Source organism: Lissotriton vulgaris, chromosome 9 (genome assembly GCF_964263255.1).
Source record: "Lissotriton vulgaris chromosome 9, aLisVul1.2, whole genome shotgun sequence".
Taxonomy (NCBI): Eukaryota; Metazoa; Chordata; class Amphibia; order Caudata; family Salamandridae; genus Lissotriton; species Lissotriton vulgaris.
In genome coordinates, this window is record NC_141697.1 from 1,184,820,265 (window position 1) to 1,184,837,664 (window position 17,400).

General features: G+C 41.5%; 1 protein-coding gene across 3 annotated transcripts in view; it reads left to right on the forward strand.

Moving 5' to 3' along the window:
- Positions 1-17,400, forward strand: part of MBD4 (methyl-CpG binding domain 4, DNA glycosylase) — a 309,739-nt gene that overhangs the window by 57,485 nt on the left and 234,854 nt on the right. For all 3 annotated transcript variants that reach the window (XM_086939240.1, XM_086939238.1, XM_086939239.1), the window contains one exon: positions 9,019-13,723. In XM_086939240.1, the coding sequence (XP_086795366.1) occupies positions 9,208-13,723 (4,516 nt within the window). In that variant the 5' untranslated portion in view covers positions 9,019-9,207. The remainder of the gene's footprint in view (positions 1-9,018; positions 13,724-17,400) is intronic.

Consider the following 17,400-nt stretch of genomic DNA (forward strand, 5'->3'; position numbering starts at 1 on the left):
CATTCTTAATGAATGCCAGAGGAATTTCTTACCCTGAAGGATGATTGTTAATTTTCCTTTTTTAGAATCTCCTCGAACTGTTGTTTCTGGCCTTGCTTTTGTTTGTTTTGCACCTGATAAGACCATTTTATGGCTTGAACCCCTTGATGGAAAAAATAGCACTCTTTAAGTCAATACTGTTTGAAGACCTTTCTTTGTTCGTCCAGTCCATCGACCTTCAGTGTATCTGCTTCATTCTTTAAACGCAGCATCTCTTCCTCCATATGTTGTCCTAAAGGTGATGATCCCTAAAAGGGCAGGTTGACTAATTTGAGTTGTCACCAGGCTGTGGGGATGACTGTCTTGGTCTTGAAGTTCTTATTAAAGAAATGCCATGACAGTATTTTGGAGCAGTGAGCTCAACGGAGTCCAACTCCGTACTAATGACTTTGTGTGAAATCAGGAAGCCTACTTTTCACATGTCTAAGAAAATCCTTTTGATCTTTCAGCAAATCAAACAAAAAGGATTTCATACTGATCAGATTTCTTTGTGATGCCTTCCAAGCAGTGCTGTTGCACTGGTGTGCTTTAAATCTGTTGCTGTGCTAATCATATATTTCATCTTTGTATTGAGTCTTCAATCTCTTGCTGGTGGGTCAGTAGATTCACAAGCAGATGCAAGTACATGTCTATGATAACTGAATCCAACATAGGGTCTACCCTAAGGAACTCTGGATCTCATTGAGATAATCTGCATATTTTTTGTAGGAGTGGGGTCTTCCACATAGGGACTTCCACCTTCACACTGCCCGTAGTCATACATTTTTCTTCAGGTATCTTCATTAGACCGCAGCTAGAGGTAATAAAGGTATTTGAGTTGTATTTGATTGAAGAGTTGCCAGTATTTTATGGACATCATTGGTAGGGAGTCTCCAAACGAGTTCAAAGATTGTCTGCCCCTCTTATCTCATGGTAAGGGAGTCTGAAATCCTCTGACTATGCTCGAGATGGAGATTGTGGTTGAGATATGGGAATGCATGATGAGGGGGATAATTCCAAGTCAGAAGAAGGAGAGCAAGATTGGGTGAAAGAACTACGTCCTTTGGTACCAGAGGGGGCTTTTTTTACTCTACTCGTTTGAGATCTTGGTGAAGGTGATTGTTTCCACTTTTGTATTGGAAACATAAAAGTTGTATTTTCACTCAATCTAGGTAGAGAAAGATCTTGAGGCGTCAAATGGGTCTGCCCTCGGGACTTCAATAGGGTTCACTGGCCTAATTGTATGAAAAGCAAAGTAGAATGGTTCGAGAATATGCAGTTTTCGAACAGCCAAAGGAATGGAGCTTGTCTCTTCCCTTTGTCTATTTTTTGGAGAAGTTTGTTCGTTCATCTGTGGAGAAGCCATTCCAGCGTATGAGGATGTTGAATGGATTAAGTGGCCATTTGAACGAGATATTGATCACACATCTTACATCTGTGATGTGCAGAAAACCTCTTCTAATTTCTGGTAGACTGTGATCGGTGCCCCTTTAATGTCTACTCTATCCTGAGACCACCGCCATCTTATGGGCGTTGACATTGATCCATGTTTCTCTAATGTGGATGTTGAATGTCCTGATGTGGATGAAATATCTTGTTTTTGTGTCATCGGCATGTAGCCGCAGAGCCATCTATACCAGCGAGCAGGTCGACAGAGGCTTTCTATGCCAGTGGCTTCGGCCATGGTATCGTGACTCATTAGAAATTATAATGGTACTTTCCCTGCCACTGTATCTTCTCTCCCTAGACCTTCCTGTGTAGTGGCCTTTTTCAGGAGGTGGTAAAGATGCTGTGGGCAGACTGGCAGCCTGACATTTCTCGCCTTATCTTCTTCTCCCCTTCTGCCCCCAGTGTATCTCATCATGCATCATAGTTTACCTTCTGTTTTTGTGAGGCTCTTTTTAACCTCTTGCAAATTTCACATTCGGTTGCATAATATAAGGCAGGAAGACAAACTACTCATGCTTTGTTGACCTCAATCACTGCTTTTTTTCAAACGAGACTAGGGATGGCATTATGACTGAAAAATTAAGTAAGACACCCAGAATAAATTTTACACTCGACAGCATGCAGTCAAACACGTCTAGTTAATCTGGTACAAATCTTTCCTGAGAGGACAAAATTTGTATATTTGAGGGGAAAAAATCTTCAGAGGTGTTCTGGGATACCTCTATCGTGAGTCTGAATAAAGAGAACTGGCTCTGGGAGACAACTGCTAGTACCATTCACTCTTCAAATCTGTCAGAAGACCGCGTGGGACACTTGGAGCCAGATCATGTGGGACCAGATTTTACAGGTATAGAAGAGCGACAGCAAGAGACTTCAAGCAGGGTAAACATTACTTTTTCTGCATCCCATTGCACACTGTACTGCTGAGAAGTTCTGGAGTTCTCTGAAATAATCTGGGTGAGTGAGTTAGAAAAAAAGTTTGAGTGGGCTGACTGAACTGCAACATTTTGTGCAAAGGGGGGAAATATTTAAATTTAAGGAGCATTGCTGACAGTGCTTGAAAGAATACTGCTTTCCGAAGAACAAACCATACAAACACGTTTGAACCAGTTCCTTCAATACAACACAGCTTCCCTCCAAAGGTATGAAAATCAACAAAAGAAAACCAGACTATACATTGTCTGCCATCAGGAGAGGCAGTCCGTGGCAGGCAGGAGAGTGTGAACTCCAACTCAGAATGATTCGGCAAGAGGAGCCATTAGGATACTACACTGGTTGCCTGTTAAACAACAATGTAGGTTTAAGGCTTTGTTTGGCCTATAAAGCACTACATGGTACGTCTCTGCAAGGACGCTCTGGTCATGCTCCGCCATGAACCTGATTATACCCACTTTCAGGAGAACTAACTGAGTTGGGAAGAGCTATTTTTGGGCCAGTGTTGTGGTCTGGAACAGCCTCCCATTGACACTAAAAGCTGCTTCCTCCCTACTTGCTTTCAGAAAACCTTAAAGACCTGACTGTTCCCGCAAAAGGGGTATGCACCTGGCCACTGGTTAAACTTGCTTCAGACATCTACTGTAGCAATTTAATCTTTTCTTAGAGTGCCAAGATGACTATCGGCATTAGTTGCATTTTACAAATTATATCAAGTGTGGTTTTGAGTTCTTTTGAATATACCTAGTGCAAAATAACGCCACTTAGTAAACCAATATAGTGTACTGATTGCCTCCTCTCCTGCCAGAGATCACTTAGTTTACATGTAATGTCAGTTGTTGATGGATTGTACCCTATTTGCCTTTGTGCAGGAAAAATATGTTCCAAAACAAGGCATGGTCAATTCAAAGATCATTCTATTTAGAGTAAAGCATATAGGGGTGTTTATTATTTCCTCATAAGACCCCTGAAAAGCACCACCTCTGTACATTGACTCAAGTTCTCAAGGTAGGGCACAAGGAGTGACTATTAATTTGTCCATGCCTGTGCCAACAGTCGCTCTTTTCTTGAGTGAGGCACCCGATTTTCAGTGATTCTGCCAACTGAAATAGAATGCCTGAACTGTAGGAAAGAAGCTTGTCTAAAACCTCCTCGTCCCTCCCACATTATCTTGATCCTCACCCATGCATCATAGTGAAAGGCAGTCCAGTTTAGTTTAGTTTTTCTTCATTGCCTATGGCAGGTCATACGGATGAGTTTAGCCTGATTTGTTCACTTTCTTTTGCACCCATTTTCCTCTTTTCCCATTCCTGGGCGTATTTGGGTGTGTGATTGAAAAAACAAAAAAAACTTCCATTGCCCTGCTTGCATTGACCGTTTGTTTTCAAGCCGTCAGGTGAGATGGCTTCTTTGATTCTGTCAAGACTTTTGTATCTTGTATGAGAAATCTGCATCATGTGATTACTTGTCCTTCTATGCAGTAATCAAATAGAGCTTGGACACCATTGACGTTCTAATAGAATGTTGCCCATAGCTTCTAGGTATGAGTGATTCATGATCAGTGCATGTTACTTTATTGACATTGCCTCTCGTTACTGTTCAGTAGCCATCTCCCTTCTTTTTTTTAGTGTTCAAGAGCTAGTCTGTGAACCCAGTGTGCTTGTCGCTAGTAAGTACCACTTGTTTGGAAAGAGCCCAGTCGCAGGACCTCAGGCTCAGTGCAATGGGAGACTAACAATTCAAACCTGATAAGGCCGTTTACAATACTGGGGAGGAGCACCCCTGCCTCATACACCACCATTAAGGCAAAGCACTCTGGGGTGGATTGTGGATGTCCATCTAAGTTCTCCATACAGTTTGATAGGCCGCATTCCTGATGTTTCTACCGAAGACTGTTTTGCTCTCTTCAGGTTTGCAGTACATTCATATTGGTGTTAACTGGGTTCAAGGGCGCTGCACCATCCAGCCTAATAAGATCGACGTACAAAATGAGAGATTAGGATACTTAAAATCTCTTGTGCAGATTACAGTGCCAGGCATATTTTTGGATTTTGTTGCTTTGCACCACAGAAATTAAATAGCTGGATGAAGGAAAACTACAAAAGGACATTGCATTTTGGCATCAGTTCCGGTACTGGTACATATGAATCTACTCCTTGTTGGTTACAGAGATTGATTTTCATTTTTATTAAGCCTCTAGGTATATCTATGTCAGTTTGATCAGTTGATCAATGCTGGATCATTAGGTGGGCTTTTTTTCGATGCCTCCTGATGGGCGGTTTTGAACTCAAGATTTCCCTCATGCTTTATCACTTGCCCTTTGACTAAGTCATCTAAGATGCCTTATTATTTATCCTCATTCCTCCTCAGTCTTTATTTTTTAAAACATTTACTAGTACTGCCATGGTCCGTGTGTACAGCAACTTAGTAAACCCGAGTCCTATTTAAGCCTCTGCCCCAAAGTATTTTAAAGGGATTTGTGTACTTCACCAGTGGCAGCTAGGCAAGTGTGCCAACCAAATTGAGCAGACCTGTTTCTAAAATGAATATTGGTTACATTTGGTTTTCTTGCTGATGTAGCCAAATGACTGTTAATGAGGTGACAGGCATCATGATCTGACACTCTTTGCACCCCTCCGTTTCCATGCCCAGCCATAAAAGCATTCCTCTGCACCAGTTGGTTGAAACTTCATTAACATACCTTACATACAGACTCTTAAGCTGCAGAGAATCATGACAACTAAACAGTTTCATACTGTGATGTATAAAGCCGTGACAACATTGGATGTAATCCTTCCTTCTTTTTTAAGGACACTTTTTAAAGATCTTTTTCGGAGTTTGCTCCTTTAGATTCTTCAATACCCCAGTTGGATGTAGAATATCCAAATTTCAGGATGATCTTTTCATAGCAACGGGAAACATGGCTCAGTCAGTGGTTATCACAGCAGTGTTAGGCAAGTGTAGAGCTGCAGCTTTTTCTTGCTCTCTTTGGACAAACAAACGAGTGGTGAAGAATTGAGAGAAGTGCTACTACTGGAGTGTGTCATTTCCTTAGAGTGATTGATGCTCTCTTCTACGGCCATGGACTGTATAGGCTCATAAAAACCACCTTGAGATAAAAGCTGTTGTTCTAGGGCTGAAGTACTTTTACTTTTCCAAGTGAATGTAATCAGGAGCCATGTTCTGCTTAATCAAGCAAGGGGAAACAGTCTCGCTTCTGTGTGATCTGGCTTTTAATTTGGGGTTCTAAATTATTCAGAAAGGGGCCTTTTTCTAAGGGTTTTTGCCCCAGGGGACCCCAAATGAGCACCCTTAGGAGAATGTACTATGCTCCTCATTAATAACAGATGAGCCAGTTGGTTCTCCAATATTAAAACCCATTGTAGTATCGCAGATGCAGACTCCTAGTTTATAGAGCCAGGCGCTATTTAATTAGATCCAGATCCCATGGATATTGCCAATCTTCCTTTTTTTTGTTGTGATTTTTTTTGTTGAGTGTGATCTTAAAAACTGTAAAATACAATATGTTGTTGTAAAGCATAGTATGAGCAACAGCATAAAACAGCTTTTCGGGACCTTATCTTGTGTCTGTCTGCTTCTGTCGTACTTCTACTTGATCTGACGATTAGCAAACCTAGCCACCTGTTTGGTGACTTTCCACAACCATTAGAATACCCACATAAATGAGCATATGCTTAGTTCCAACTGAAAAACCATATTGGTAATATCTTTACAATTAATGTGGTGAATTTTCACTCATAGGCTTTGAATTCTTGACTCTTTTTGTGCAGACGTCCTTCCACCAGGAAAAGTAATTAAATCTAATAAATCAAAAAAGTGACACATCCTAATCTTAGGTCAACACACTTGTTTACTACCTATGTATTTTTTTACTAAATAAAAGATTAATATCTCAGCGTGTTTGTAATTTGTGGACACGAACATTAAAAACTAATATGCCACATGGTGAACAGCTGTTGCCATACCAAAGAAAATTGCTTGTTTTTTTTTCTGGAACCATGAGGTTTCTGACAAATATACACAAGAGGGTCCCTGTAAAGCGAATGTTAAGGGGAAAAAACAGAGAAAAACAATCTAATATAAAACTGTAAACCTCTTAACCCCTTCGATGCTCATGACGAGCTTAGCTCGTCATGAGGCACGGTTGAGCTGTGCTGATGACGAGCTGAGCTAGTCATGAGCAATGGTATTCATAAAATGTCAGCACATGAGGAAAATATCAATAGCAGCCAAGGTGTTAAACAATATTCACATCGGAACTGCCCCACAAAAAGAATTAACACCTTTTGTATAACATTATTCTGTTTTATTTTCAAAAATATTCATCTATTTCAATCAGTTGATATCCAATAGCTTTTCAATAAATACATATACATTACATTTCATATGACTCTAACCTTCATCTGATACAGAGGAGTCCCAAGAATAGACTAAGCAGTCTACTTAATCCAGGTACACGTCTCAACAAGAAAAAATTGTAAAATGCATACAGATAACATCCACAAGAAAAAATTACAAAAAAATAACACACAAAATATATAATTATCAAAACAAGAACAATTTTAACAAAGACAATACAGAAGTTATAAACATCATAAACAATATAAACACAATTGCGTCGACTTGCGTTTCAGAATCCCATATACCATCCTTCCTCAGGGCGCTGATGATATATTCAATATTTCAATACATTCATTTCAATTGACAAGGATTTTGACAATTATTGTTAAGGCTTTGTCAATAGTATTTGTTACATTGAAGTTGCTGAAAGATACAGACTACCCTGGGAATAAAGCGGATCCTTAAAGCTATCTTCGTAAATTCCAGTATTTCGAGACGCATGGCGGGACTTTGGTTGATGAGGGATTTTTTCCCCGACCACATCTCTTCAACCGAACTGGGGTAGAGGAGCCACTGCAGTGCTACATGGACTAGACTGTCCGGACGGGATCGGGTTAAATTGAGACATTTGAAGTCGTATAATAGAATTATCGCTGGAGACGGGTGTGTCCACCTGTACTGTGCAATCAAACTGCTATTACTCCCTACTACGGACGTATATGGATATCTTTTAATGCAGCTTGTAGTACTCCTCATTTTCGCAACCGGAGTACTCGATTGTGCGAACAGTTGTTGACTCTTGTGTTCTATATCAACTGACCAAGATATTTCAAGTCCTATTTTTATGATGCAGTAAAGCATTGAATCCAAGGAAGATGGCTTTAAGGATCCGCTTTATTCCCAGGATAGTCTGTATCTTTCAGCAACTTGGATGTAACAAATACTATTGACGAAGCATTAACAATAATTGTCAAATTCCTTGTCAATTGAAATGAATGTATCAGGCTTTTTGGAATATTGCATATACCATCAACGCCCTGAGACAGGATGGTACATGGGATTACGAAACGTGTGTCGGCGCAGTTGTGTTTATATTTATGATGTTTATAACTTATGTATTGTCTTTGTTAAATTGTTCTTGTTTTGATAAATATGTTTTTTTTGTTATATTTTTGTCATTTTTTCTTGTGGATGTTATATGTATGTATATTATTATTTTTTGTTGTTGAGACATGTACCTGATTAATTAGACTGCTTCGTCTATTCTTGGGACTCCTCTATATCGGATGAAGGTCGGAGTCACATGAAATTCAATGTATATGTTTTTATTGAAAAGCTATTTGATATCAACTGATTGAAATAGATGAATATTTTTTAAAATAAAACAGAATAATGTTATAGAAAGGTGTTATTCTTTTTGTGGGGCAGTTTCAATGTGATATTGTTTGAGGGGTTTACCGTGAGGTTTCTGTGCATCTCTGATCTGCACGACGACCCATCATCTTGGTGTATGGGGTGTGTTTTTTTATTTTTTATTTATTTTTCTTCGACATTTTTAATCAGCTTGCAAAGAAAAACCAGGAGATAACAAGTAGCTGGCTAAGGCCTTCAATCATCTGCAGTTGGAAATAAAAACTGCATCTAAACATCTGTTTCATGAAGCTCTTTAAAACTTGTTTTTATGTCATCCACCTGCTTTTAAATATGCTACTGTTTGATTTGTTCTTTTGCCCTGTCATTTAGGTATGCTTCAATTTTAGTTTCTGCTCGGTGTCTGGTCCCCATGCTTCATAACTATTGCCAAATTCAGACTTAGTGTCCAGAGGTGAATATCCGGGGTATAGTTATAAGCTCCTTCAAAGAAATGCTCATGCCCCTAACTTTTCCACACTATTTATTTTACAAGTTTGCCTCCTGCCTCCTTTTCCTCCTCTTGCAGGTGAGTTTCGTCAAACCTGTAATCTGGGATGCCAGATTTCCAAGGGTCACGTGATCTTTTCCTGTTACTGCTGTAACAGTGTGTCTGCAACGTTTTCGACTGAATTTTAATGAAGTATGTTTTTGTAGAAGAATTACTTGTATAACCTTATTGTTTGGAGTATTTTTCAAAGAATTTTTTTTTCTTCCAGTTTTCTGTTTATTGAAGTCTCCTAAAAATATTTTTAACTGCAAATGCAGTTTTTTGTATTGAAGTGTTTGAAAATAGTGTAGGTCTGCGTTTTGATGTAAAACCACTTTTTCTTTCTGTTCCTCTAGCTCTCAAAGAATTGAGATCGGATCCGGACATGTCCTAATCTGGTATCCTAATTCCAGGAAGGCTATGTGTAATTGGAGGATCTGGACTTCACTTTTCCTGCTTCCAGCTGTGCCATCTAGAGCATGAAAAACTGTGATGCCGGCAATTGGGCTAAGCTGCACCTATAAAGCAGAGATCCCACACCGGGAATGAGAAGTGAAGCCAGCGAAGAGCCACCCTGCCTATCGCTGCAGGACAATTCCAAGTATCTTCACAGTGTTGAGGTGCCAGAAACCTTGTTTAATGATCTTGTCCATGTGCGCCCTGCACAGGTGGCGGACAACCTGAACACTAATTCAAAGGAAAACCTCTTAAGAAAGGTGATTCTGAGGGAGGCAGTTGAAAAGATTACTTTGATCAAGAAGCCTGGGACAAAGCCTGAAAACAATAGATCTGACCACATGTTTGAAATAAAAAGCTCCAGAGGCGAGGATGCCTCCTCTTCCACGCAGGAGGATTGCGAGTCTGGCTACAGTGTTGGGCTGCCAGAAAACTCCAGTATGGCTTTCGCTGATGAATCCGCAGATACCACCGATCAAGTCCCGAAAGGTGGCCGCTTCTTCAAGGCAATTAAAAAAGGGCCAGTCAAAAAGAGAACTTCGTTCAGGAAGCCAATGGGTAGGCCAGACAATTCTAACCACTTCTTGGACGTAGAGAATAAAATGAGCGATAACCAGTGTTTGGTGCAGGAGGATGACCAGTCCCACTGCCATCAAGAACTGCCAGAAAGCCTGTCCACTCCTTACTCCAGTGAGACCCCATTTACTATTGAAAACATTGACATGCGCACACGAGAAGGACGTATGTTAAAGGCAAGTATAAAGGAGGTAGTCAAGAAGGCTCAGAAAAGGCCAGAGAGAAACCTTTTTGACCATACACATGAAATTAAATCTGGACCTGGTACAGTTGCTCCTTCTGCACAGGAGGATATGCTACCCGGCTGCAGCGATGAGATGCCAGATAACCAGAGTAATACTTTGCTTGAAGTTCAATCGGCGAATGCAAAAATGGCTAAGAAAGTTACAAGAGAGGGCCATATATCTATTTGCAAAAGAGAAGATGTTCAAAAAACTTTTTTAGCTAGGAAGGCCCGGAAAAGGCCTTGGAAGGATAATGCAGAGAGTGTTCAAGTTGGTGAAGGTCCCATGTCTGTGCATCTTATGGAGTCCACCAGCGCAGTAGCGACGTCTGAAAACATGTGCGATAATTTTGATAATGTACCAGTTGGTGCTGTAGAACACCTAAGCGAAAAAATGCATGAGGGCCAATTTCCAAAGGCAGAAACAAAAGGGGAGGTAAAAAAAATATCTACTGTCAAGGAAGTAAGGAAAAGGCCAGCTAAGACTAATTTGGAGAGCACACTTGAAATAAAAAGTAAAGTGAGCAAAGATTCTTCAATGCAGGAGTTAACAGAATCCTGTGGCAGCATTGAGATGCCAGAAAGGCTGTCTGATGCGGTTGCCGAAATACCACAAAGCAATCCAGTAAAACTGCACACAAATATAGAAGTGGCCCGTTTGCCAGTGGTTGGTACAAAAGGCAAAGGCAAAATATATGTTAATCCAGTCCATAAAAGGCCTGCAAAGAATAATGTGGATCATTTGTTTGATATAGGAAGTGAATCTGATGATCGCACATCTTCGGTGCAGAGTGACACAAAATCTCAATGTGGTGTTGAACATACAGAAATCCAGTGTAGCACACTTCCTGCAGATTCTGTTCATTGCTTGCATGCTAATACAGAAGGTCATTCGTTGAAAACCGATACAATGGGTCCTGTCAAAAAGGTAACTTTTATGAAAAAGGATAAAAATACCCCAGCAAACAATTTGGACACTCTGCTTGAAGTAGGAAGGGAGGCAACTGATGATGCATCTTCATTGCAATACAATGTCGACTCTTTCCCTGATGTGCCTACAGATCCTGTTGATGGCCTGCACAAAAGTGCAGAAGAGGCCATCTTGGTCAATACTGTTTCAAAAGGGGCTATCAAAAAAATGACACTAATCAAAAAAGGCAGGAACAGGTTGCAGAAAGGTGGTTCAGATGATGTACTTGAAATGAAAAGCGGGATGGGTTTTGAGTTGTCCCGTAATGAAAAGGAGTCCTCCAAGTCTTCCTGCAACGTTGAAGCTCGAAATAACATAACTAATGCTGATGTACTGCCACACCATGCAGAAAACCTTTACAGACGCATCAAGGAGAGCAGTATTTTAAAGGATGGCAAAAAAGAGGAGGTCCTGAAGAGCACTTCAGTAAAAAATGCACACAGAAGGTCTGCAAATAAATCAGATCATGTGCTTGAATATAAAAGTGCATCTGTTGAAAACACTTCTAAGTTGCCGGGCGATTTGAGGTCCCACTGCAACCCTCAACCTTCAGAAAACCAGTGTCACTCTTTATCTGCAGTACAAGCAGATGCTAGAGAACAATTAAGCACAAAGACTGGAATTACCTGCATGTCCAATTTGAGTGAACAACGGACAGGGCAGTCTGTCCCTATAATCAAAAATGCTCGTAAGAGGCCAACAAAGAATAATACGAAGTATGGTTCCACTGAAGATGTCTCTTTGTCGCAGGGGGTGCCCCAATCTCAATGCGGTAATACATTTTTAGAGAACTTGAGTGCTTTTCCTCTTCCGCCCAAGGTGGACCCCCTACCTACAATATCTGAGGCCCAAATGATTGATGCCAAGGGGGTGGTTAAAAAGGTAGCTGTAATGAAAAACCCTCGTAAAATGCCAGAGAAGAATTCAGACCCTATCCGTGACAAAGTAAGTGGAGCTGCAACATTGGGCAAGGACAGTATTCAGCATCATTTTGGAGATCTAATGCCAGAAAGTACAACTGATGCTTTTCAGCGTCTGCCTCCACATCATGTAGTACACTTTAACACTAACACAGATGAAGAGAATTTGATGAAAATGGGAAGTAAAGGGCAAGGTAAGCAAGCACCTGCAGTAAGCAAGTTTCGTAAAAGGCCGACTAAAAACCATTCTGATCAAGTGCTTGAACTAGAGAGCGGCAAAGGTGAAAATACATCTTCGGTGGTAGAGGATTCTATGTCTCAGGGCAGAGTTGGGCTTCCAAAAGGCTTGTACAAACCAATCTCTAATGTATCTGCTGAGCACACACAGGTGAAGAAACAAGAGGGCTGTTTGTTCAAACCTGCTGAAAAAAGGGCAGTGAAGAAGATGACTCTATCACAAAAGCCCAGAACGGGTCTGGAGAAGGATTCTGAACGTGTGCTTCAAATGAAAAGTGAAAGAGTTGATGATGCATGTTACTTGGCCCAAAATGATTCTGTGTTCCGCTATAGTGTAGAACTACCTGAGAATCTGTGTTCAGATTTCCCTGCTACCCCACAACCCACTTCTGATGCCATGGCTATAAGCACAGATGGTGGGCGCTTGTGCTTATTTGCAGCTGGTAAAAAAGAGATGGCCAAAAAGAAACCACTACTTAAGAAGACACGCATCGGGCCAGAAGAGACTCTTTCAAGTCGCCCTCATGAAATTGAATTGGGTGAAGAAGCATCGTCTTCAGTGTTGGGTGATTCAGAGTCCCTCTGTGGCATTGATCTGGCAGAAAGCTCCTGTAGTGCCTTTCCTGATGTATCCGATACTTTGGAAAATGTGAACATGAGCACAGAGGAGGTCTGCTTTTTGAAATCAAGTCAAAAAGGGTCTGTTGGAAAGATGACTTTGATGCAAAATGCTGAAACTGGTGTTGAAGACAGTGAGCTTGACCGTTTATTTGCAATGGAAAGTGGAGGACATACTGATGCTTTGGTGCAGGATGATTCACACTCCAGTTTTGAAATTGAAGAAGTTCTGGGTCCTGATTTTTCCAGTGTGCTGCCCCACACAGCAGGTAGCACAGGCATAAGCATGGAAGAAGGCATCTTGTTAGAGGCCAGCACAAAAGAGGTCATGAAAAAGGGGTCCCAAATAAAGTCCAGTCCAAGGCAGCGGGAGATTCATTTAGTCCAAGAGCAAAAACTAAAAAGTGGAACTGATGAGGACCTTGGTGCATTGTTACACGAGGATTCCGAGCCACACTTCAATGTGGGAGTACAAGGTAGCCCTGGGTTGTTGCATCCTACTGTTGAGGACGTAGACCTTAGCACAGAGGCGGATCTTCTGGGCTTGTTTCAGCAAAGTAGAAATGTTGAACAGGGCCTGGTGGTCACAGAGCAAGAAACTGGTCCTGGAGACAGTACTTCGGAGCCATTACTGAAGCGAAGAGGAAGAAAGAAAAAAGAACCGGAAGTGGAAGTCCTTCCAAATGGAGAAATCCGTGTGAAGAAGAAACCAAGGTTCAGTGCAAAAGATCAAGAAGGAGTTGGGAAGCCACGGAAAAGGGGTAGGAGGTCTGAGTCTGGGCTCTCAAACGATGGGACTCACGATGGCGAGACAAATTTAGACTTCGGAGAAATCTTTGATGCTGTCTTAGCAGAGGCCTCCAAATGGGAACGCAGGAGGGATACTGAAGGTATCAAACACTTGGAGTTTGGGGAGGTCCTCTCTGATACAGGAAGGCTGACAGCCCCACCATTATCTGATAATGAACTCTACAGCTCTGCCGACGAAACTGAGGAAGTATACTTTGGCTATCCACATACATACGAACAGAATAAATTCACAACCTTGAAAAAGCAGAAAGGTAAGTGAGAAAAATTCTGCATAATTTTATACGCATGTATGAATGCATATTGTGCCTTATTTGTGAGACAAATCCAAGCGAATTGTGTTAATAGTTCTTTGTGTGGCACGATTTCTTCATAGTTTATATGAGAAAAACACTATTAATGACGACAATTCATCTTATAAAAATTTGAGATTTATATTTCTCAAGCTGTGTGTATGTTTGTGTGTGTGTGTGTGTGCATATGTATGTGTGTGTGTGTGTGTGTGTGTGTGTGCATATGTATGTGTGTGTATGTATGTATGTAACCATCTACCCCTTATGCAACTTCCTTTCTTGGCCCGGATCTCTTCAACTTCACCAGTAATGCAGACACACTCCTCAACACGCTAAGTCCTCTCTGAAGTATTTTTCCGCTATGCATGCAGCCCTTCGAAACAAGGTGAGCCCTGAATCTCAGGCTCGCAGGTACTCCCAATACCTAAATGCTTCAGGACAACCATTGTACGTGATTAGATGCAATTCGCTTCCCAATCTCCAGAGAACTCATGGGCCATCCAAAAAGAACACTCCTAGAAAATGTTCCGTCCAAACTGCCACCTCACCTTGCTGAAGGCAAGAACAAAAGTAAATCTCTCTTCCAAGCTGTCAAAACACTTTGAAGAGCCACTTGCGCCTCACTGTATTCCCCATTAAATTGAGAGGACAGCAAAAAACAATTTGATCAACATTGAAACCCTCCACCTCCTTCACATCACCTACTGCTTCACAAGATATCCCATCCTACCTCTCCTTTAAACCGTATACTTTACCCAGTGTAAACCTTATTTGCCAATCATTTTGTTGCGGCGAGAAATGTCCCTCCATATGCAACTGGTATCCTGATCTTTTGTTTGGCCCTAGTGTAATGCTTATCTAGTATGTGTGCAGAGGCCTAGCTATGTCCCAGGTAATGTGAGGTCTGTTCTGTTACCTGGAGGGGCATACAAAGCATGTATTACATTTTTTTCTTTCCCATTGTGACAGTCACTGGCCTGTACTTTGAAAACGGCAACAAAAGCATCCTTCCTGTGGGCATCATCTTAGGAATGGTCTTCCATAAGACCACAATGAAGCCCAAAGTGCAGTCTGCTTGTGTTTAGACTCTTGTATCCTATCCCCCCCCCCCTTCTGTTCCTTTCATGTTGAATTAGAATCAACACTCCTTGCCTAAGCACAAGCTGTTTGTTCAGTGAAAATGAGGTACATGGGAAAGTGCCACCCCACCCAGGCCCCACAGAGATGAGTTGCCTTTCATAGTAAAACTTTTTGCAGGGTGGGGAAAAAAGGAAGTGTATGGAAAGTGAGTTTGCAATTTCTGAGCAGATTTTTGCATGAGAAAATATGAGTTTATATCTGCAAAAGCAAAAAAGACAATGTAAAGGTTTCTAGCTAAATGGTTTCCATGCCTACGTAAGAATTCTGAAAGTCCTAAATTGCACCTATGCAGTAACCTATAGTTGCAGGCGCACTTTATAACTTTCTTATGCTTCGAATTCATTTTCATATTCTTCATAATGGTTTTACACTGATTCTCCATTATTACTTTTGTATTATTATTGGTGTGCAACAAACACTGTGTACTTATTGATGTCTCAAAGAAATGTAAATAACATTTCTTTGAGACCTCTATTCGTAAACTAAGCTGCACAGTAGTATAGCAAAAAAGTATTTTCTAAGTTACATTTTTTTGTTATATTTTGAAACCAAGTCTTCAATCTTGCAGTTTGTACTTTTGCATTTATTTGCACATCATCTGAGAACATTTACATAGTCTCATGTTACATTTTGCTAATCTATGTACACGTTTTTTTACTTAAACTGCAGTCAGTAATTCAAGCGGAGCCCCCAGCTTGCTACATTTCAATAGTGCTCTCTAATATAGGCTTTATGTTATTATATACAAGTTTTAATAACATATACTCGTGGGACAAACTTTGCCTTATTGGCAGGGAAGCCTCTTTCACAGCTCCATTATGTTGTATTGTAAAATGTAGCAAAAGGTTTGTGCTGGCTCCTTGACCTGTGCATAAAATAAACAAGAAAACATCTTGTCCTTGAACCTGAGCAATATGTGCTGGTTGTCTGGCAGTAGGATTTCCTCATCTGTTTGTAGCAATATTGAATTGTACAGTTTTTAGGTCTTCTCTTTAACACCTGTATAGTTGAGAGATGTGTTTGGCCTAGCGTGCACTAAATGCACACAGAACAGCCATAACTCTGTTATTGGATCTTTCTTTTTCACGGTCATCTGTTCTAAAAACATGCAGAACAGTTATTACTCGGAAATTACTAAATCATCCTTCACCTTAATACACTGAGCATGTACACTGGCTGTTCGCTCTATTAACAAAATCACTCCTAACCTGTGCTGGCTGTCATTAGAACGATTGGTGGAGCCCAACCTTTTTTCAATGGCTGGGTTTGCTCCTGCCAAGATCAGTACCTCCCACACACGTACCTTTCGGTGGCCGAATGGGAGCATTATACTAATCTGGTGCAGTGGTAGATGGTTGAAACTTACATTTCTGAGTTTAAAGACTTGGGAGGATCTTCTGGGAAGGAAGTCCAAATAGTCCAAGTAATCGCCGAAAGGCTGGTGTGTTGAAGGAAGTGCCCAAGACCTACAGTAAAGGCATCTTGGGCTGCCTCAGATTAATTTCTCATTGGGAAGAGATCCCCTATGGTATCGCAGCTGCCATCTCACCATTGAGTCATGTCCACTGAATTGACGAATGCCTGGAACACTGGCCGATCCCAACAATCTAATTCCCTGGCTAAAGGGGACCTCATTAACACCAATTTAATTGTGTGATCCCGCAGCTGTTAGTGTGGTGCACCAAAAATGGTATTGGACCATCCTCTGTACCGCACAGCATCAGGGCTGAGGCAGTGAGTGAGCATACAAGTCACCCTGCTGCAATTTCTTCTCCCAAGTATCACCATCCTCTAGCCAGTACATCGCATGCTGAATCTGTGAGGCCAAATATTATCATTCCAAGTTGGGTACCACATACCCCACCAACACCCCCACTCATCCTCCTCCAGGGGTTGGCACAGGATGGGTCCAGCAATCAGAGAGCGGCCCTTTGTCCAAACCAGAGAGCAAATCCGTGTTCAGCTGCCAGAAAATGGTTGAGGGAAACTGTTGAATGAATGTTGGACGCAGTAGAGGCAGCTTGGTAGCAGGAGCATTTTAGAAATGGCTACACGTCCCGTAATGAAGAGTGGGTGGGTATTCAAAAGTTGAATGGCGGGCCAGAGGCCCCCGAGAATTCTTATGATCTAGTATAACAGTTTCTAGGAAGTGTGTGCCACTATCCTGCCCAGATAGCGAAAGCTGTCGGTTTCCCAGCCCAAGGGAGCCATCTCCTTCCGAACTCAGATGGCCATCAGCTCCATGGGCAGAGCAAATTTAAGCTGGGACAGGGGGCGACCTGGTCTTGTACCCCTTCTGATAGGCCAGGTCCCTGAACATAATTTACCCACCTTTGCGATGGACCTCGTATACAACTAAGCCCAGGAGCAGAATCGGGGACCAATCCCCATAGCGTTCAGGAGTTGCATCAGGTGTGGTCATTCCACTGTGTTGAAGGTATTTGCGATCTCTATGGAAACAATGACAAGTTTGTTCTCCTATTTTCACCTCGTGTAAG